This window comes from Mucor mucedo (genome assembly GCF_025094135.1).
Source record: "Mucor mucedo strain NRRL 3635 chromosome Unknown EV154scaffold_36, whole genome shotgun sequence".
NCBI classification, from domain to species: domain Eukaryota; kingdom Fungi; phylum Mucoromycota; class Mucoromycetes; order Mucorales; family Mucoraceae; genus Mucor; species Mucor mucedo.
In genome coordinates, this window is record NW_026252320.1 from 145,321 (window position 1) to 166,080 (window position 20,760).

General features: G+C 37.1%; 6 protein-coding genes across 6 annotated transcripts; 2 read left to right on the forward strand and 4 right to left on the reverse strand.

The window, feature by feature from the left end:
* Window positions 1–1,188: 1,188 nt before the first annotated feature.
* Window positions 1,189–3,908, forward strand: EV154DRAFT_463050 (uncharacterized protein). The gene is made up of 4 exons (XM_051597611.1): window positions 1,189–1,628; window positions 1,777–1,904; window positions 1,972–2,144; window positions 2,223–3,908. Exons 1-4 carry the CDS (start codon window positions 1,257–1,259, stop codon window positions 3,809–3,811), a joined length of 2,262 nt encoding a protein of 753 aa, XP_051458576.1. The 5' UTR covers window positions 1,189–1,256; the 3' UTR covers window positions 3,812–3,908.
* Window positions 3,909–3,911: 3 nt separating this feature from the next.
* EV154DRAFT_505814 (uncharacterized protein) lies at window positions 3,912–5,690 on the forward strand. Its single transcript, XM_051601217.1, has 7 exons — window positions 3,912–4,095; window positions 4,155–4,430; window positions 4,512–4,812; window positions 4,887–5,071; window positions 5,135–5,264; window positions 5,333–5,358; window positions 5,419–5,690. The coding sequence occupies exons 1-7, from the start codon at window positions 4,075–4,077 to the stop codon at window positions 5,563–5,565; spliced, it is 1,086 nt and encodes a 361-aa protein (XP_051458577.1). The 5' UTR covers window positions 3,912–4,074; the 3' UTR covers window positions 5,566–5,690.
* Window positions 5,683–8,766, reverse strand: EV154DRAFT_480562 (uncharacterized protein; the record flags this gene model as incomplete). Its single annotated transcript, XM_051598337.1, has 8 exons — window positions 5,683–5,841; window positions 5,902–6,186; window positions 6,249–6,371; window positions 6,452–6,541; window positions 6,801–6,926; window positions 6,999–8,021; window positions 8,088–8,193; window positions 8,249–8,766. The coding sequence occupies 8 exons, from the start codon at window positions 8,764–8,766 to the stop codon at window positions 5,683–5,685; spliced, it is 2,430 nt and encodes an 809-aa protein (XP_051458578.1).
* A 2,045-nt stretch (window positions 8,767–10,811) lies between these two features.
* Window positions 10,812–11,528, reverse strand: EV154DRAFT_419061 (uncharacterized protein; the record flags this gene model as incomplete). The annotated part of the gene is made up of 3 exons (XM_051595875.1): window positions 10,812–10,931; window positions 10,987–11,281; window positions 11,404–11,528. 3 exons carry the CDS (start codon window positions 11,526–11,528, stop codon window positions 10,812–10,814), a joined length of 540 nt encoding a protein of 179 aa, XP_051458579.1.
* A 1,768-nt stretch (window positions 11,529–13,296) lies between these two features.
* EV154DRAFT_505826 (uncharacterized protein) lies at window positions 13,297–14,065 on the reverse strand. The gene is made up of 3 exons (XM_051601218.1): window positions 13,929–14,065; window positions 13,785–13,856; window positions 13,297–13,729 (listed from the first exon to the last, which is right to left on the reverse strand). The coding sequence occupies exons 1-3, from the start codon at window positions 13,937–13,939 to the stop codon at window positions 13,534–13,536; spliced, it is 279 nt and encodes a 92-aa protein (XP_051458580.1). The 5' UTR covers window positions 13,940–14,065; the 3' UTR covers window positions 13,297–13,533.
* Window positions 14,066–15,097: 1,032 nt separating this feature from the next.
* On the reverse strand, window positions 15,098–17,274 carry EV154DRAFT_543377 (uncharacterized protein; the record flags this gene model as incomplete). Its single annotated transcript, XM_051604555.1, has 9 exons — window positions 17,200–17,274; window positions 17,019–17,131; window positions 16,796–16,958; window positions 16,627–16,736; window positions 16,118–16,557; window positions 16,020–16,044; window positions 15,901–15,985; window positions 15,617–15,647; window positions 15,098–15,243 (listed from the first exon to the last, which is right to left on the reverse strand). Exons 2-9 carry the CDS (start codon window positions 17,114–17,116, stop codon window positions 15,098–15,100), a joined length of 1,098 nt encoding a protein of 365 aa, XP_051458581.1. The 5' UTR covers window positions 17,117–17,131; window positions 17,200–17,274.
* Between the last annotated feature and the right edge of the window lie 3,486 nt (window positions 17,275–20,760).

The following is a 20,760-nucleotide window of genomic DNA, read 5'->3' on the forward strand; positions in this document are numbered from 1 at the left end:
TTATGGTATAAATAATGACGTGACCAAAAAAATCTTTTTGAGACAAGAGGGGGGCAATAAAGTAGTAAAAGATGATAAAAGTTATCCAATAACTTCGCAAGCACTTTATTCCGAAAGGGAAGGAGTGTAAAGTTTCTAGAGTAATTTTTAACAGACAACAATGTTATCACATGTACCACGGAGATCTATTGGAAGGGAAACATAGATTAAATAAGATCTAAGATAGTAATCACAATTGTATACCCTTATTGGAGTGATATATTCTCTTATCTATTATCATGATGAGGTACCTAACCCTGTGCACAAATTATAGAAAATATAATCGCATGTCACTTAGTACAACCTTGATGATGATTCTTGTTTTGGAAGGTATCACACACCTGCTTTATCTTTTTCTTTTCATTGCGAATTAAAATTAAAATTAAACATATCTTGAGTCTCCAATGGCTTCTTATTATACTGCAGTATACATCATACGTTTTTCTCGGCTTTTGATGAACAATATGCATACTCATCATCACCCTAAACCAATACAATGAATTAGACGAGGTAAATCATTTAACCGGGATCTATACTTCATTAGGTGAGTCATTTTTTTTTTGGGAAATAAAGGGATCACTTGCATAAGGTTTTATCACCATCACGTATTCAACGTTTTTTTTTTGTTTTTTTGTTATTTGTAACTGGACGAAGAACGGGTTTAAGCCTTTTTTCGCATAATATAAAAAATGGTCTCTCTAATTGTGTCATGTGAGTCATATTTCTTATCTTTGATCGGACCTTGTTATGTAAATCCTAGGAACCAAGTTGATTTTTCTGTTTAGCTGTCTTATACAAATGAAGAAAAAGCAGATGAAATAGCAAAAATGACTAACGGTATAACAAAAAAAACGATTCGTCTATTGATTATGCAAAAAAATAAATAATGAATGCTTTAAAATTAAACGCGTCATTTATGTTATGCATAATAGTGTCTATGAAATAATTTAAATCGCTCTGTGTTCTGTTAACGGGATATCGTGATAGCCAAACATAAAAAGAACCCTTTACAAATATGGGTACCTTTCTATATGCTTATTTACACCAATTAGAATTTGTATACCCCACACTTTTTTTTTCTCTTATCTATCAAAAGCAGTCCTCCGCCTTTTGTTCGTGCAGCACTCTCTCGCTCTCTCGTAACTCCTTTTTAAACATAATTCAAATCCGGTTTCTTTTCCTTTTCTTTTTTCTAACTTTACACATCATCTTACACTATGGCTCATCAAGCACGTATCAACAGTGTGGTAGAATCCCTCACCAAAGCCCCTCGTACCGTCGATTTCCCTCAAAAGAATGGTCAAGTACAACCTATGTCTGAAATTTTCGGTCAAAACGTCTTTTCTCGTAATGAAATGGCAAAGATGTTACCCAAGCCTGTCTACAAGACTTTTGTTCAAACATTAAAGGGTAAGCATACTATGGATAGAGTCACTGCCGATGCCATTGCCCATGCTGTCAAGGTTTGGTCTATTGAACGTGGTGCCACTCATTTCACCCATTGGTTCCAACCTTTGAATGATTGTACCGCTGAGAAGCATGATGCTTTCTTGACTTTGAAGTCTAGCTTTGTAGATGGTTCCGAAGTGGTAAATATACATCCGATATATATATAAAATAGAGAAAGGGAGAGCATAGTGAACAGCTGCAACGCGCACACGAAAAAAAACATGACAGATGCTTATTTCCCGTAAAAGATTAAATCAGCTCACAATTTTCTTTTTTTTTTATTTTTAGGTTACTGCCATCGACACTTTCTCTGGTTCTCAATTATTACAATCCGAGCCCGATGCATCTTCTTTCCCTTCAGGTGGTATGCGTACAACTTTCGAAGCACGTGGTTACACTGTTTGGGACACTAAGAGGTAAGCGATTTGCAGCGACATAAAGAAACAATCATAATTCATGGTTTAACCAATCCCACTTGAATAGTCCCATGTTCATTCAAGAAGGACCCCACGGTACTTCTATTCTTTATATTCCTTCCGTCTTTATTTCATATAACGGTGAGGCCTTGGATGAAAAGTCTGTTCTTTTGAGATCTTCCGAAGTCTTGGAAAGAGTTGCATTAGAAGTCCTTAACGTCATTGAACCTAAGGATTCAGGTAAGAATGCTTTTTTTAACAGTTGAAGAGAATGGGAACTAGGATCCTAAAAACGCCATCTTTTTTTTTGTGTGTCAGATAATCGCTCCGAACTTGTTTATACCACTCTTGGTACCGAGCAAGAATATTTCTTGATTGATAGATCTCTTTATACTCTCCGTCCTGATTTAAAGATCACCGGTCGTACCTTATTAGGTGGACTTCCTCCCAGACATCAACAATTGGAAGATCATTACTTTGGTAAGATCCCCACCCGTGTCTTGTCTGCCATCAGTGAGTGTGAACTTGAATTAGCCAAATTGGGTGTTCCCATCAAGACACGTCATAATGAAGTCGCTCCTGCTCAATTTGAAGTTGCACCTATCTTCGAGGAAGCTCTTTTAGCCGTCGATCACAATTTGTTAACCATGGATGTTCTCCATCGTGTTGCTCATCGTCACAAGCTCAAGGTGCTCTTCCACGAAAAGCCCTTCCGTGGTGTCAATGGTTCCGGAAAGCATTGTAACTGGAGTTTATCTACCGATAAGGGTGATAACCTTTTGGACCCCTCTGCTTCCCCTGAAACCAACTACCGTTTCTTGATCTTTTTGGTGGCCACCTTAAAGGGTGTCCTTGATCACGGTGATCTTCTCCGTGCCGGTGTTGCTTCTGCTTCTAACGATCATCGTCTTGGTGCTCATGAAGCTCCTCCCGGTATTATCTCTGCTTTCTTGGGTTCTCAATTGACCGAAGTTTTAGATTCTATTGAGGAAAACAGACCCATCAACTATGGCTCTCATGAACTCCAACATGTCCGCGTCAAGGGTACTGTGTTAGATTTAAAGGTTGCTAACTTGCCTCCCATCTCTCGTGATTTGACCGATCGTAACCGTACTTCTCCCTTTGCCTTCACTGGTAACAAGTTTGAATTCCGTGCTGTCGGTTCCAAGCAATCTCCTTCTTTCCCTGTCACTTTGTTGAACTCTGCCGTTGCCAAGGCCTTGACTGAAATTTTGGCCGACTTGAAGGTCGCTAAGGGTAACAAGCCTGTGGCCTCTGTTGAAGACCAACTTAGTGTGATTCGCAAGTACATCAAGTTGACCAAGGCCATTCGTTTCGAGGGTGATAACTATTCTGACGAATGGGTTCAAGAAGCAGCCAAGCGTGGTTTAGCTAACATTACCAAGAGTCCTGCAGCTTTTGTTCGTTTATTGAGAAAAGAAAACACCGATATGTTGAAGGAGATGGGTGTCTTTTCCGATGCCGAGTTACAATCTCGTTATCATATCTTGGTTGAAAAGTATGCAAAGGATATCACCATTGAAGCTCAAACAATGATCACCATGGTGATTCAACAAGTGTTGCCTGCTGCTTATCAATATAGACGTGATTTAGCTGAGGCCGCCTCCTTCATGAAGAACATCGGAGTTGAAGCATCACCCGAAATTGATTTGTTGAACGAGTTGACACCTATTGTTGGTACTCTTCAAAAGGATATCACTGCTCTTAAATACCTCATGGTGGATCTCATCCAGGTCCAAGATATTGTCAAGTTGGCTAACGCTTGTTGTGACCAAGTCATTCCCAAGATGGAGGCTATTCGTGAGCTTGCCGATAAGTTGGAACGTAACGTTGCTGACAAGTTGTGGCCTTTGCCCAAGTACACTGAATTATTCTTAAACATTTAAATTGCATTCCTATTTTTTTTAAAAAAAAAATCAAAAAGTTTTCCATTTGTATCATATTAAATAAACTTTTTATTTTTATTTTTGTTCATAAACAAAAGCCCATTGTGACACAAGGGTTGTGCAAATTGATTGTTACAATACATTAAAAAGGAGGGAACTTACTTAAAAAAAGCAGAGGACCTCTCAATCAGGAACTAGAAAAAATCTCAAGTTCTCCTTTTTTTATACTCTTCTTTTTTCTTTTGTTTCTTATTTTTTATCAGATGGTTACCTTAAAAAAAATTGTATGATTTTTTCTTTTATGTTTGTTTAAATACCTACTAAAATAAGTTCCTACACTTAGAACGAGCGAATTAATCAATCGAAATGGACAAAGATGTACGTTACCTCAGCATGTCTTCAAGGCATCACGATTATTATACTCCAAGGAACAATTGCTTACTTCAATACAGCACAAGTCAATAAAGGATTGGAATCCGATGCAGTTGCCTCATATGACCTTAGCTACGAGGAAGAGTTAGCAATTGATTTAGCAGTAGGAAGATTGAAACGTATCAAATGGGAAAACATCGCTTTTATTGGATTTCAATGTTGGTTTGTGGGCATGTCATTCGACGCAGTAAGAACTATAATCTTCTTTGTATTACACAATCCTAAAAAGGCCCCCTCTCCTTAACCTGTTTTAATCTCCTAAATGTAGACAGTTTACCAAAATGCAGCAGAAGTGATCGCATTGGCAGTGATGAACTTGGCTTGTGCGATTTTCGGTGCTTTAGAAGTGGTAGATGGAAAACGATGGTTAAAAACCTTGACAGAAATCAAGACCAAGCATAGTGTGCCCATTATTACAACACCGATCCAAATTGCATTTTATTTAGAAATCGCCCTATCGATTGTGGTGGGATTATATGCCATAGTATTTGCGTATTTATCGTATGCCGTCGTGAAAGAATTTGGCTGGGTCATTTATAAAAAGATTGGTGCAGATATTGCGATACAGCGTACAGTATTATTTACACGCACTCTCTCTTGTTGTTGGACTAAATGTGATTCCCCTTTTTTTTTATTTTATTAGGCATGTACAGAACATTACAACTTTTCGTTTTAGCATTAAAAATTGATATTTTTATTGAATTCTTGGTTTCAGTATTTTATTTAATTCAATTTGCACTTAAAGATAAATTTAGTTCCTGGTTCTCATACGTATTTGTCATTATTACCATATTAATGATCCCGATGCTCTTTTTTGGACGTGCAGCTGTAAGTCGAATAATTGAAAGAGGGAAGGCCGTCATCGATTAACTTTTAGTTTTGTCTTGATAGGCCGCTAGTGAAAGTCCTGTCAAAATGGTCGTTTTTATAGCCTTTCAATTGGCAGTCGTATTTCAACTCGTTCTGATCGCTAAGGGTGCAATCAAACCAGGAGAGTACTGGTACACGTGGATTTGTTTTGGTAAAACCGAATTTTTTTTCCTTCTCCTCCCTTGCTTGAATAACTGATATTCTATCTTTTTGATATAGTTGTGCTGGGTATGATCATTGCTGTCGTAAGTTTAATTAATGAACTCTCTCACACACACATTTCACTGACCCTATTCTTTCTATAGGTAACAGCAGTGCTCGGAGGCGTCTGCATTCGAAATTTCGGAAAGGGACTAAAACCTTATATCCAAAGAGGTGCAGAAAAGAAGGAAATCCAGCAGGCCGAGATACAAAAGCAATCCTCAGGAGCTTGGATCATTGATGAAGACTAGACTTTAAATTTTATACTTATTTATCAATCTTAAAAATTGTACCATTCCCTCTCTCTTTCTCTTTCTTTTTTTTTAATGCCTCTTAAAAAGATAATTGTTATTTTATTTTTAATAGTTTTAAGGACTTCTTCTTCTTCTGGATTCACGAGGTCTGTCATCTCTGCGACTAGAATGATGATCATCACGATAATGTCTGCTACGTCTTTCATCACGAGAACGAGAACGCGATCTGTAGCGTCTGGTGGGGGGTGATCTGCTTCTCTCTCTCTGTTCATCCTATTTGATTATCGTTAGCTTTAATATATAGACCCTTTTTTTTATTGTAAGTCAACTTACAAAGCGAGATCTTCTCTTTCCGCTGCTTTCTCTTAGGTCGGACATTTCATCCGACGTCTTCTTTCGGATCGTATCCATGACGGAATCACGCTGAGCTCTTCTTTCATCTTCCTGGGATTTCTTTTTACGTAACTCTTCCTTTTTCTGCTCTATAAAGATTGCTGGAATGCCACCTACAGAGTTTTGAGCACTTAGTAATAAATTCCAAAGTTCAGTTACAAATTTTTTTGTATTGCTTTCCAGAAATCCAGTCAAGTTAATCTGCATTCTTTTTGGGTCTTGATTCTACATCCTTTTTTTATAAGAAACAAAGATATTCCCAACTTTATCAATAATAATCAAACTACCTTTTCTTCTAACAAGCTGCAAGTGTAATCAATCACGATTTCATCCTCTAAACCAAGTAGTTCGGTGATTCTATTACTTATCCAAGGTTTAATAACGTCTAAATTTACTTTTTTCATATCAACCTGGTTTTAGATATTGGGAGATATTCGGTTTTAGTCTTCTTTTTATCCATATTTTAAAGTTGACACGAGCTGGAACATACCTTTTGATCATATTCAGGTGGAAAGGACATGGATTTCAAAAGCTTCTTCTCCTTATTGCTGAATCGGCTGTCTTGATCTGCACTTGTACCCTAAATTCACACGTTAGATTACTTCAACTATGAGGGCTTTTAATTTTCCATTTTTGCTTATTTACTTTGAAAAAACCAGCATCACCCATTTTAAATGATTATTTACAATGAAAGGGAATGACTTTATAAAGAGAAAAGAAGAAGAAAAAAAGAAAAAGAAAAAAAAAAAGACCCAGCACGAAAAAAAACAAGGACGTACATTAACAAAAACGCCCAAAACCGTGACGGGGCTTTATTTAGAGCTGTCACCTTCTTTTACTTTCTCTCTTGCCTCCAAAAAGAACATCAAGTCTCTGACTTGATCTCCAAGCACTTTCAACGTGGCATCCTTTCCTTCCGCGTCCTTCTTTAATAACCCGTTATTTCTTATCAATGATTTCGTTAACTACATGGATGAAATAGTTTAGGGCGAGTTAAAGAGATAAATTGTTGTCCACCCCATGTGCTTAATGCTTACCAATTTTTCTTCATTTAAATTTTTCTGCATCGCTTCATATTTATCTTTATAAGCGGATGCTCTTTTATCAGCTTTTTCCTTTTCTTTTTTAATATCATTGATCGAAGCATCCAATAATCGCCCCTTTTCTAGCAATAACGATCCCTCACGCGTTGCCTCGTTAATTTCATTAGACGCCATCTTGATTTGGTTCGTAAGATCCGACAATTGCCTTGTCAGCCCATCCAATTGGTCCTCATAGTACATTCTCTGAGAATCCAGCTGTGATGATAGCATATACGAATAATCCACCGAGATCGAATCCAGTTTTCCTTGTTGACCCGTCTGATGTGCTGTACTATCTCTAACACTGCTTCCACCAGACCCATCAGGATGTTGATTCATGCCATGATTTGAATTTCGCTTTGATACAGCGTCTCTCTCTGAATGCAATGAATTCCCCGTGCTGTTTGGCGGCAATTCCACAATAGCACCATCGATGGTATTCTGTATTAATTTATGAACATAGCCATCCCCTACATAATCCCACACACGTTGTGTTTCTATCTCAAGCGCATATAAATGATTCGTATCCATATAGTGATCGTACGCATGCGCATCTTGATATCTTCCACAGCCCACATGCCCACAAATCATACATATCCACAAACTCTCGGTAGATACACATTCACAGCATTGGTAAACCACCTCCTCTTCTTCTTCTATCGGTAGAACAGTGCGTTTTTTAGAGTGATTCATCGTCAACACTGGCTTATGAGAGTATTGACAGATCGGGCAGCGATTTTCTCCCCATTTTTCAAGACAGTAACATTGTGATGTATGATGGCACTGAATCCCTAATAATCCTGTCACACTTTCATCCATACGCTCTAAACAGACTGGGCAGGTAGGTAGTTCAGCCATGGTATTTTTGTGAGATACATCCTGAGCGAGCGTTTCGTTCAAGGAGGGGTACATTTGTGGCGGAATAAGGATACTCTCTACTGTATTAGATTGTATATATACAACATGACTAATCTCGGGCTATATAAAAGATGTATAAATTTTTCTTGTCGTTGTTGGGGGGCGTTATACGCAGAGACATTATACCTCTGTCATATTGAACCTTCTGCCATTGAATTTCTGGTAGCAAGCGAAAGCCGATTGACGATTTTCAAATTTTAATAAGACGGTATATTTGTTGGGTGAGTAATCTCTGAGAGGGACATATGTTAAATAAATGGGAGCTTACGTGTTTACCCAAATGTTACCTTATAAATCTATAGTGGGTGATACTGGAATTGGTAGAACCCAAGAAATCCAACAGGTCCTTGTAAGACATGTAAGAAGGTACAGCCAAAATACAGAGAACAGTATCTTGATCCGAGACGATATTCAGGGATTCATCTTTGGCTATCTTTGTATCTGGTAAATCTTGTTCGGAGACAGTCTCCACATCGCGATAAAGGTGCAAAACACCATAGCCCAACTGGGTGGTTTTTTCCTCCATGCGTTTCTTTTTCTTATTGACGGAAAGACTAGTGTCCAACGCATGTAATTCGATAGGTCCAAACCGAAAATCCACCTGTCCCTCTAAACTATGATTCAAATGCGGCTTCATGGTGTCAATCGGGGTCGGTGGAATGTTCTCAACGGGTGTGGATTTCGCTGGTTGTGAGGATCTTCTTCGGAGAGTCCTGGATTTATTATTTGCATGTTTGTGATTCTCCAAGTATTTCACTCTTTCCATGTTGAGGGTAGGAAAGTCTCCAAAGAAATCGTTGGGCATGCTGACGGATTCCGGTGTATATAACACACATTTTAATTTATAATAGTACATGAAGAAAACTACACATTCTGCTTTCCACTCTCAGTTTACCAAATGTTTGAGAACTCCGCCCACTTATGTGAATTTAATTTGCCCACTTAAAAGAAATAATTCGACCAGACAAACCGACCACAAAGGTTTTTTATTCAAGCAATTAGAAATTACGTTTATCGAGTTCTGGATAAAATTCTGTAATTGTTCAACAGAAAAATTCTCACTGCCTTCAATTATTCTCGAAGAAAGTGTTTCTGCATCCGTCAACTTCCCTCTTTTGACTCGATCCTTTAGTACTTTCCAAAACATCTCAATAGGGTCGAGCTCAGGTGAATATGTCGGAATGTATACCGGTATATATTCCATTTGTGAGGCAATATGATCAACAACGTCGGGAGGGTGAATTGGAGCGTTATCCATTACAATATGAAATACTTTTATGTTTGGGAATGCATCCATGATAGCCAAGGTATCACTGATGAACTGCACAAAGTGACTAGCTGTATTTCCTTTTGGTATCACAGAAGCGGCACCCTCAGGTGCTTTTCTTTTTTCTAGCACCAACAGCTCTTCTTTTTTTAACATTTCCTGGCTCTCTCAAGCTTGCATTCACTACACCATACGCTGAAATTCCACCAATGACCGTGTGTGACACAACTCTTGCTGAAGTGATTTCTTCAATTGCCAGTTTTCCTCACGATACCTAACCCCTTGAACGACGCATATTCACATCAAATTCCACTTCGTTCAAGAACGCTCAGTTGTTCATAAAATGCAAACTTTTTTTTGCTATTCTATGACCCAGTTAGCACGAGCCTCATGATTTTTCTGACTATTTATTGCTTTAGGACGACGTATACGACCTTTAAAATAAGATTGCACTCCAATTTCATGAATTCAGCAACCCTTATCTTCTTTATCTCCAAGACTACAAAGCTTTTGATTAAATCTTCCACTGTGGTCTGAATAACCGCTGAGGGGTTCTAATCAAAGAAATTAAGCGAGTGCATTTTATGGTTTTTAATTTGTTGGCTCGGTGCTCTTTTCGATGTACTTTTCGTTTTTTTTAGTAATATATTCTTTTTAAGGTCTTTGCTGTATTGTCACTTCCACTTTCTCGCAGTTTCAGGATTAACATTAGCAATTTCAGCAGCTTCAGCGGGTTTCATCAATTTCTCATGAACGTAAAAGAAGTACCGAAGGCGATCTTCGTTCGTATAAATATTATAAGCCGTATTTATTTCCTTGTCAATTAGTACTTCTTTCATATCAGCGTCTTTTGGGTCGATTCGTTTACTTAATAACATTGCAAGACGGTAATTGTACCATTTATCCAGTCTTGCTAATACAAGCAAATCATCTGTATCCAAGTATTCGCATAGATAGCTAATCCATTGCGAGAACTATTAATATTTAGTTTCTCGTTCCTATAACTTTTGATTTGATCTGAGAAGATTCTCTTCTCGATCGGTGATATCGTAACTCAGTGGTATAGCATTATGTATCCAACTGTCATTCGTATATCATATTTAGGCCAATCATGCAATCTTTAATAGAGAAGTATGTATTCGTAATAGGAGAAGATGTATAGCAGTATACAAGCGTATGCTGATATGCAACATCAAAGGCTGTTTTAATTTCATAGTTTATTTATTTAAACAATTTGCTTAATTATTCTTAAGCGAATCGTACCCAAATACGACAAATAGAGCAATGAAAACCCTATTTATCATTCATTCTTGTCTTCTGTTTCTCCTCCAGAGACACACTCCCCGACATCATCCTCAGATCCGGCAGCAGCTTCTACGAAAACAAACCATTTTTAGTTTTTGGCCAAAAAACTGCTGTTGTGTTCTGCTTGGTTTTTTCCTCCTTTTTCTCCCCAACCAGCTGATTGACTTTGTTTATCGTCTTTCCTCTCTTTTCGTCTTCCTTCCTGTCCTTCATAATGGACACAAAATTCTGAAAAAAATTAAATTGTTAATTCAGTTTGAACCGATTTCAGCTATGTTTTAGCTCACCTTTACAGTATTAATACAATTGATTAAGTCTTTAATACCTCCAGATGTAATGGCCTTTTTGGTGATTGGGAAACAGCATTGGTCGATCTGATTCATGTTATATCCTTCACCCTCATCTTTCATACCAGCAATTACACTATATCATATACTCAAACTTATATCAAACCTCTATAAATTCCATTGTCAAAAGCACAAATTCAAACCCCATGATCATGACAAAGGGATAGGTGCAGTTGGTGTTGGTTTTTAGAAGCGAATTTAGATGAAACTTTGCCATGAGTGAAAGCTTAAGTTTGTCTTCATACAGCTTTGTGCTTTCAGCTACTTTGGAGAATTCGCCAAGTGAGTAATCGCCCTCTTTTGAGTTCAAAACTGACATTATTCTCAAATCCACCTTGGGTTTGGCCTTAGTTTTTTTAAAAATGGTAGGTACAGTGTCACCCCTAGTAAAAATATTAGTGCTGTTGCAAAACAGTTTTATAAAACAACTCACCAGTAAAGACAGACACGAGAAAGACCGAATAACTCTTCCCAGTGACAACTGCTTTGGGACACGACACTTTTCACTTTTTTCAAATTCTACCGTTTTCCAAAAAGTTCAAGAATATGAGACCAAAATTTAACTTTAAAGTCCTCTTCGGAGTATCGGGATATGTTTGAAGCATTGAAATAGTAGGGCTTGTGTACATGCATATCAAATCTACTCATGATAATAAGAAAGTCAGACACAGAAAAATATTTACAGTTGACGAAACACTTACATGAATCGCGAAACCTCCTGTTGCACACGTACGGTTTTGGATGGGGGATCGATTTTTTTAATCTTTCTCAATTTCACTGACAAGCTTGTTTCAGGCTATTGAAGTATTGATGATGTTAGCTGACTAACCGATAAAAGCATAATAACTTGGTGTAAACTTACATTCTTTAAAATACAATCAATAGAATCGTGTATTGTGCTTCTGTCTTGATTTATTTGCCTTGTGATTTTATTTGTTTTGTCTTTTAAGCTGGCTGGTATTAGATCCATTTGACTAGATGGGCTCTTATCTGTCATAGGACGGATTTATCGTTATCCAAACCATAAAGGTCATTTTCGCCTGTTTAAATCACTAAGCACAGCTTAAAACAAGCCTGGCACGCTTAAAGCACTGGCACGAGCCAATAAAAATGCGCCCCTGCTATTTACAGTGTATCAAGGATGCTATTTTTAGAATCATCACGTAAATAGAGAATAAAATAAAGGCCTTACCAATCTTTTACTGAGCTATTCTTGGACAATATGAAAGATTTAATTTGTCAAACTCGCCAACAAGTTTTTCTCCTCTTCCAAATGTTAAGACAACAACAGAGTGTTCTTTATGCAGTCAGTGAAAGCATTGCTGCCGAGAACTAAACAATTGTAAACATGTTGCTGTCAGTAATGTGCATTTGTTAAGAGAACAGCAGTTACAGTATGAATTTTTTGCTGCTGATTCCTGGAGTGGATTTGGAAGGGTTATTACTGGAAATATCTAGACCTCTGTATTTTTTTCAAACGTATTTTTTATACCACTTACAACAATTCTGGCTAAGAGCAGCAGGCCAGTATGACTAAACCTATTTACAGTGCAACTCCTGTTATTCACAGTCTGTGAGTTCCACAAACTCAAGAGCCCTGCCTAGGAGGTCGCCCTCCTATAGCAAAGACTAGCCGCAGCTGCAATATCGCAATATAACTTTTTTGATTTAACGTCTTTTGAAAAAATAGAAGTGTCATTACTAACTAACCTTTCTACGTTATCGACTACTTTCATACGATAGAAAAAACTATGTTAAGGGAAAAGAAAAGAAGGATAAAGTGTGTGAACCAGCTTTATTTGTAGGCTGATAAACAAGCTTATGTCAGGATGATTTAATTGCTTGTTTCATCATCCATAATGTTTGGGACTTTACCTAAAATAGAAACATTGGCAAAAATCCCCCAAGCAAATCAAAACTTGGTAATTGTCTATCTGCGTTCCAGCAGTAGCTAGTAATGACAGTGAAGCAGATTTTATGGAAAAGTTTTGACTTGCTTGGGGGATTTTTGCCAATGTTTCTATTTTAGGTAAAGTCCTAAACATTATGGATGATGAAACAAGCAATCAAATCATCCTGACATAAGCTTGTTTATCAGCCTACAAATAAAGCTGGTTCACACACTTTATTCTTCTTTTCTTTTCCCTTAACATAGTTTTTTCTATCGTATGAAAGTAGTCGATAACGTAGAAAGGTTAGTTAGTAATGACACTTTTATTTTTTCAAAAGACGTTAAATCAAAAAAGTTATATTGCGATATTGCAGTTGCGGCTAGTCTTTGCTATAGGAGGGCGACCTCCTAGGCAGGGCTCTTGAGTTTGTGGAACTCACATACTGTGAATAACAGGAGTGGTACTGTAAATAGGTTTAGTCATACTGGCCTGCTGCTCTTAGCCAGAATTGCTGTAAGTGGTATAAAAAAATACGTTTGAAAAAAATATCAAGTTCTAGACCGTGGATTTTGTGGACATGGGACTGATGAAATGAAAAAGATATTGTTGTTCTGTAGAGATTGACTTGTCAATGAATTCTCAAACTCGCCAACAAGTTTTTCTCCTCTTCCAAATGTTAAGACAACAACAAACTGTTCTTTATGCAGTCAGTGAAAGCATTGCTACCGAGAACTAAGCAATTGTAGACATGTTACTGTCAGTTAGGTGCATTTGCATAGAGAACAGCAATTGCAGTACGAATTTTTTGCTGCTGATTTCTGGAGTAAATTTAGAAGGGTTATTACTTCCTTGCCTTTGTTTATGACCGGAAATGTCAAAAAGCTTGAGAAAGTGGCCTCTTTAGAGTCTAAACTCATTCTAGATGCTCGTATTTTAAGAGCTGCTAAAGTCAAAGGGGTAATTTAAAGAGTCGTTTTGTTAAAGAAATTACTTAATTTGAAAGCTATAACAGGAGCTTGACCGAAGAACGCAGACGAAAAGAAAACAAAGCCAGAAGAAAGGAATCAAAACCAAGAAACGAAGGGTATGTCTTCTATAAATGTTGCCGTTTTTTTTAACAAAAAAAAAAAAGCTGACTCTCTAGTGATGGTTATAGACCCATATCATTAATACAATGCCTGATGTTTTTAAATCTTTCAAATTGTCGAAAAATAGCTCAATAAAAGAGCAGTTTTTTTATTAGTAAAGCCTTTGTTTTATGCTCTATTTACACTATTTTCATAAATTATTTGCACACTCTAGGAAAAAAATTGCTCACTTTTTTTTTCTATTTTTCCTATTTTTTTAAAAAAAATCACTCATAAACAAAACAATCGTGCGCTTGGTTTTGAAATTCGACAATTATCATCGTATGCCGAAGGACTTTGTAAGGTATACCAGGATGCGCCACGAGAGAAATCTTTGAGGGCTTGGTAGCTATCCTACGCTGTGACGAAGGTCATCGCCTGTGTGATGGTAGACTTCGTGTTTTGCTGTTGCCTTGCCAGGACCGCTCTCAAACTTCTCGTTCTATGAGTTGACGAAGATGGTAGAAAAGACACGACTAGGTTTTGAAAAGCGACAACCATCATCGTATACCGAAGGACTTTGTAAGGTATCCCAGGGTGCGTCGTGACGTATTATTTTAGGGGCTTGGTAGCTATCCTATGCTGCGATAAAGGTCATTGCCTGTGTGATAGTAGACTTTGTGTTTTGCAGTTGCCTTGCCAGGGCCGTTCCAATAAGCGCATTGCTTTTCTACATATCTCATCATTTAGATTGGATTGATGCATGTACAAAGCTAAGTATTAAATTCTACTGTAGGAGTTTGCGAATAATGTATATTCGACACTAGAACTATAATATTGATACGCCACTTTATTAGCTCAAATTGTATGTAACTATGTAGATAGTAATTAATTCGCTGATCACGGATACCAAACTTGTTATATATGGCGTTCATACACAGCTCTCCATCCTGGGACACTAAAATCATCTTGTCTTGTAATGCAACTCAGTGTACACAAATACCAAGGACATAGTTACCTTTTTTTCACAATAATCTTCTTCCTGGCTTGAGTACAAACTATATTTATTGGCACTCTTACCACACTTAGAAGCATCCCCAGCGGACCGGTTAATTTTTTTAAAAATTAAATTTAAACGGTTTAATCTCCATGAAAACATTAACGATTTTTACACATTTATTGTAATAAAGTATAACTCCCATATTCTTATGCTTTTTTACTATTATATACTATATTATTAATAGAAAAAAAAAGAAGCTTAGTCATGCTCAGGCGAATCAAAGGGACCATAGCTAGCCATGCCCTTACAATGGTCTTTTTCCGTCAATCTGACAATGCTTGGGTTCACAAGTTGAGAAAGCAAAGGAGGAGGGGAGAAAGAGTATCTTGCTTGCTTTAAATTCTCTTTTTGAGTGTTAAGGATATCATAGATATAATAATAAACTTAATTGTCACATCGCATTAAGGATGGATAATAAATATAAAAGTTAATCATGAATCACACATTACCCCGCTTGTTCTCATCCTACCGTTGGAGTCTGTACACAGGGCACATCCCTGTGGCGAGTAAATATTTATTCTGCAAGAGCAATACAATCGAATGGGTCTGGACATAGAATATTAATAGATCCTGAGCACAAATATTACTCTTGTCATTTGATGTTATAACTGTTGATCCCTCTGACTAATATTTATATACTCAGTATGGAAGGGCTAAATTTAGAGACATGTTGATTATTTACTATCACCAGATTATTACATCATGATCCAATAAGACGCTTAATATTCTCCCTAGAACTATCCGAGTTCTTTATAGTTTTTTCTCATAGACCATGAATACATTTTTATACGTTTTTAATTATATTTTTTCGTCCATAATAAAGTGGTATCCAGGTTCTAACAGTATCACTTTTGGTTATTTTTTAATTTTGTTCTCCATGCAAAACAGTGAGATGTATGAAGATTTTGAATTGCTTTCAGTGTGTTTTCGAGCTGACACTACAATAGAAGAAAGCTAAGTAAAGGCCAACTAATTTTTGATACAAGTTGACATTTGCATACCTTGAAGTTCCAATAAAATCGAATTGTCTGCTTAAGGAATTCCTCCTTGTCCTTAAAATCAGGTTTTATCTCCAAAACATCTTCTCTCCAAAGATGAAAGATATTTTTTTTTGAAGGACAAAGACCAGAGCTTTACCTTGTCCTCTGCAAATAGAAAAAGGGGAAGAGTTAAATGAATATGACGTTTTTCTAGCTCCACATAATACTATGAGTTTACCTGCAGCATGAACAAAGAAAATTTTTACCGTCTGAAAGATATCAAGTGAGGCATACTTCAGTTCGTCCGCTACTGTCTTGAGCATCGAAAGAACGGCGAACATGCCTTTGTGGTGATCGAAATTTACTTTAGTCATGTCGGTGTTTTTAAACACACCAGAGACTTCTGCAACGCAGACTTCAATATCGTGGAAATCTTGCAGCCTGATGACTCCGTCAGCATTGTAACAGAATCTACCGTCTTTGAACTGCCCCTTTTGCTTTAATTGTCTAGTCATTGATAACAGATGCTCTTCACCAGGAAAAAAACCAACATCCAGCCAGGCGTATTTTTCTTCACTGATGGAATAACTAACAACTTTTAAAAATGGCTCGACAAGGAAGTCGTTGAATACTGCTTCACTGTGTGTCAATTTTACTTTTCTTTTGTACAAAGCGAGACTACAATAAGAAAAAGGAGCAATGCCGTCAGTAAATTTCTTTAACTTTTTCCGAAAAAAAAAAACTTACGCAGCAGCAAAGAGTTCTTCAAGGAAATCCACTTGCTGTGATAGTGATGCATTTTCATCTGACACAGTGGGGATATTCCTGACATTTGATCTAAAGGCGGGTATGGTTTTCTGCAAGAAAAATTAAATTGTGTATTCTAAGCATAATATTTACACAAAAAAATACGTACACTTTCTAATACGAAGTCAATGTATGAACATATTTGTCCGTCGAAAGCATAGACCTCTTCATCTCTTGACTTTTTCTTTTTGTACCTGTTGTAAATATCCCTGGGGAAAGAAGGACGCGGTGACACCTCTTTTCCGCAGCAAATGATATTGTGCTTTGCAGGACTATGAACGATTAGGATTTAGAAACGTGGCTCACATAATTTCAGTTGTAAATACTGTTACCTATACCTGTGAATGGAAGCATCATTCTTTGCCAATAGCAAATACTCCTTCCAGTCTAACCAGAAGAAAACCTTCGAACAATAATGCTCATATGGCATACTCTTTTAACCGAGCTTGTTCAAATATGGAAATGTTTAGACCTCCATATTTTTTTCAAACGTATTTTTTTTATACCACTTACCGCAAGTCTGGCCAAGACCAGAAGGCCAGTATAAATAAAACTATTAACAGTGCAATCACAGCCATTCAAAGCCTCTGAGTTTCCAAAAACTCAAGAACCCTGCTATAGGAGGTCACCCCTCCTATAGCAAAGACTAGCCGCAGCCGCAATATCACAATATATCTTTTTTTTATTTTAGCTTCTTTTCAAAGAAACAAGAGTTACTACTAAACTAACCTTTTTACGTGATCGGTTAATTTTATACGATAAAGAAGTATGTTAAGGGAAAAGAAAAAGGAGAAGAATAAAGTGTGGGAACCAGCTTTATTTGTAGGCTGATAAACAAGCTTATGTCAGGATGATTTCATTTATCTATTTTATCATCCATAATGTTTGAGCCTTTACTTAAAATAGAAACACTTGCAAAAACCTCCCAAGCAAGTCAGAGCTTGGTAATTGTCTATCTGCGTTCCAGTAGTAGCTTGTAATGACAGTGAAGCATATTTTATGGAAAACAGAAATCGATCATCCCATGAAGTTTAGATGATATGGCATGTCAATCGACGTGTAGACCATCGCGTGATTCTAAAAAATACGTTTATTTGAAAAAAATACGTTTGAAAAAAATACGGAGTTCTAGACATTTCCTTCAAATATCCAAGCAGGGTTTACCAACATCCGTGTTTTCCAGTCCGTACCAATACTTTCAAAATAACTTTCTACTAAAGCTCTATCGTCTTGGTCATATACATACATGATGTCACGGAAACGACGCATGAAGTCTTTTTGCATTCCATGAGACTTGTTAATTTGATCATGTCCATTATATGAAATCCATCCTTCAAATCACGGGAGTCGACAGAATTCTTATTGGTATTTATTGGTGAAGAAGTGATATCGCTGTTAATGGGTGGTATTTGTATGATTGGGATATTAGAAGTATCAGAAACTAAATTATGTACTCTTTCTAAAGCTGTAAACAGATATTTGCATTTGATATAAACATTAAAGGGTATATCATGGAAATCACCTAAGGTCAGACCCTCATTGTAGCACTCCAAAGGATATCCAGGAACAGTTATCTTCACAACTTTAACAATAAGTGCACTGTTGGTATGAAGTGCTTCATGGGTATTATTTGTAGGAGGGGTATCATCATTATGCATATATAGCCGTAACCAACAGAGGACGAGGCAGGTTTGTCTAGATAAATTGCAATAACAGAACCGGCTGTTGCGTTTACAGATACTTTCTGATGAACTGTGGGTATATCTTTGTGTCTGGTATAAATTTCGTATGACACCCAAGCGTCCAAAGCTGCATAATTAAGTTGCTCTGAAAGAATTGGGGCTTCCCAATTACCACAACGAGCAAAATTTTCCTTGGGTAACTGCACCTTCAGAACAAACCCACATAATCGGCCAAAGATATATTTCTTCTTTCGATGAGATTCTTATCTTTTTAAAAGGTACCAAGTTCCAGTTGAGACCAAAATAGCAGAATCTTGTTAGATCACCGCTGACGTTTTTTCCGATTTTGGCTATTTTGGTATCAGTGATAAAAGGCACACAGAAAAAAGGAAAAAATATATTTTAAAGCCAGTTACACTATTTCGCGCATATTAGAGACTTTAGGGGATTAATTTTCACTGTACTAATAAGTAAATTTCATGATTTTGAAATCCGATGTTGCACAAGATAGTGTAAGTTTTCATCAATTTTTACACTATTAGTGAAAACGCTTTCACTAATCTGTCTTTGAAATAAGCCAATTGTAACTGTTAATATTACATTATTTTAGCACCGATTTTTGCATTATTATGAGTCTATGATTTCATGATTTTAGTTGTCTTTTCTTACTTTTATCATTTAATAAACATAAAACATGTCCCAACAAAGCACAGAACCTAACAATTCCGGCTACAGCAGTAGCAACAGTAACAAAGACAACAATATAAACAGCAATAATGATAGCAACAATGACAGCAACATCAATTTTATTCAAGACGGTAAATTGACTGGGTCGAAGTCTACTGAGAAACGTGGTCAATGGTCAGAAAGTAGAAAATTGGCAGCCGTTGAGGCCAGCATATCTCATCGTCCTTTTGACAAAAAAAAAAACAATGTAACAGTAGCATGGGATTTAGTTCTCCAAGAAGTCAACAAAGTAGACCCTCATTTGAGGTCTCTTGGTTTGACTTCATTAAGAAACTATTTGAAGAAAGCAAGAAAAGAAATAATAGAAAAGAAAAATGCGGATCGACTTGCCAGTGGTACAAATGATTCTGAAACGACTCTCGAGAATCGACTGAGCTCAATGGATGATGAGGTAATTAATTTAAAAATTTGATATACTACAAGGTTTTAATGATTTCCATCGATTAAACTTAAGATGACTGAAGTCGAGACGAACAAGGATGAAGAAGATGCTCAGGCCAGCTCTGCCCGCATAAAAAAGAGAGAAGCCCAGGCAGAGTTATGCTCTCAATCGTTAAAAGGAGTGAACAAAAAAATAAAGGCAACTCAACGTGAGATTAAAGAAAAGCACCCACAGATATCTCAGCAGCCAGAGGCAAGAGAGGAGATGTATGTGATCGAAGACGATAACAACAAGATGGAACGTCCCACACAACAAAAACATTTTGATAGAAAGCGTGCAGTAGAGGAAGCACGAAAGAATGAGTATGCTTTTGCTTTGGCTGAATCGGAAAAGCAGATACAATACCAGCGTGCTTTCTTGAGCGATGTTAAAAGTTTGATCAACAAAGGCAAAGAGGAGACAATTGCGGCTGTAGAGGCAAGCCAAAAGAAATTTGCAGATGACATCAAGATAAATCAAAAGATCTTTGAAGATAACTTGTTGGCATCTGTAAATAAAGCAATATCGTCTCAAGCCAACGTTCAGCAATACCCTCCGCAGGTTGTCTATCCTTACCCCCCAAAACCACCTCAACAAATACCTCAAAAAATGTATCAATTTAAACAAAACGACTCAAAATAAATTTATTAAATATTAGTTATACTGTCGATATATTGTTGTAACGTAGGAGGTGATAGTCCAAAGTAGAAGCTGGTTTGATTTCCATTATTAATACAGGTATGTATATTTTTCAAAAGGGTTGAAACAACATAGAACATTCCAACGCGACTTAGAAACACCTTTTGTCCTGGTCTATATCTGACGAAAGCAAACAGAGTTGCGACATGCCCAAACTCCCACTCCACACATTCCCTGACTGAGGACATCATTTCGTTTGTTGTACGTTGATTATCTGTTAGAGCCAAACCAGTCAAAAAAGGTCTAATAAGGCAAGATGATGGCCGATATGCCGGATCACCATACAGAGCGTAGAATTTATCGCCAATATCTTCACAGTCCAAGATTTCATCCAATTCGCTAATGATATCTGAGCTATCCAACATGTTCATGTCATGGATCGCCCCAGCAAATGGTCCACACAAGCTAACAGTGATACCGTCAGGAGTTACAACTGCTTGGTATTTCAACCCGTGCCCTCTCACATGACCGTTGTATACACTACCTTGATTTTCACCAGGTCTACACACAGCATTCAAAGTTCCA

Excerpts from the sequence above, each read along its gene's own strand:
- EV154DRAFT_505814 (XM_051601217.1), top strand. The coding sequence starts at position 4,075 with ATGGTTACCTTAAAAAAAATT. Across the intron at positions 4,431-4,511 it reads TGGGCATGTCATTCGACGCA|ACAGTTTACCAAAATGCAGC; the intron begins GTAAGAACTATA and ends TCCTAAATGTAG. Across the intron at positions 4,813-4,886 it reads TGCAGATATTGCGATACAGC|GCATGTACAGAACATTACAA; the intron begins GTACAGTATTAT and ends TTATTTTATTAG.
- EV154DRAFT_505826 (XM_051601218.1), bottom strand. Across the intron at positions 13,730-13,784 it reads TGCGTTCTTCGGTCAAGCTC|CCCTTTGACTTTAGCAGCTC; the intron begins CTGTTATAGCTT and ends TCTTTAAATTAC.
- EV154DRAFT_463050 (XM_051597611.1), top strand. The coding sequence starts at position 1,257 with ATGGCTCATCAAGCACGTATCAACAGTGTGGTAGAATCCCTCACCAAA. Across the intron at positions 1,905-1,971 it reads ACTGTTTGGGACACTAAGAG|TCCCATGTTCATTCAAGAAG; the intron begins GTAAGCGATTTG and ends CCACTTGAATAG. Across the intron at positions 2,145-2,222 it reads CATTGAACCTAAGGATTCAG|ATAATCGCTCCGAACTTGTT; the intron begins GTAAGAATGCTT and ends TTTGTGTGTCAG.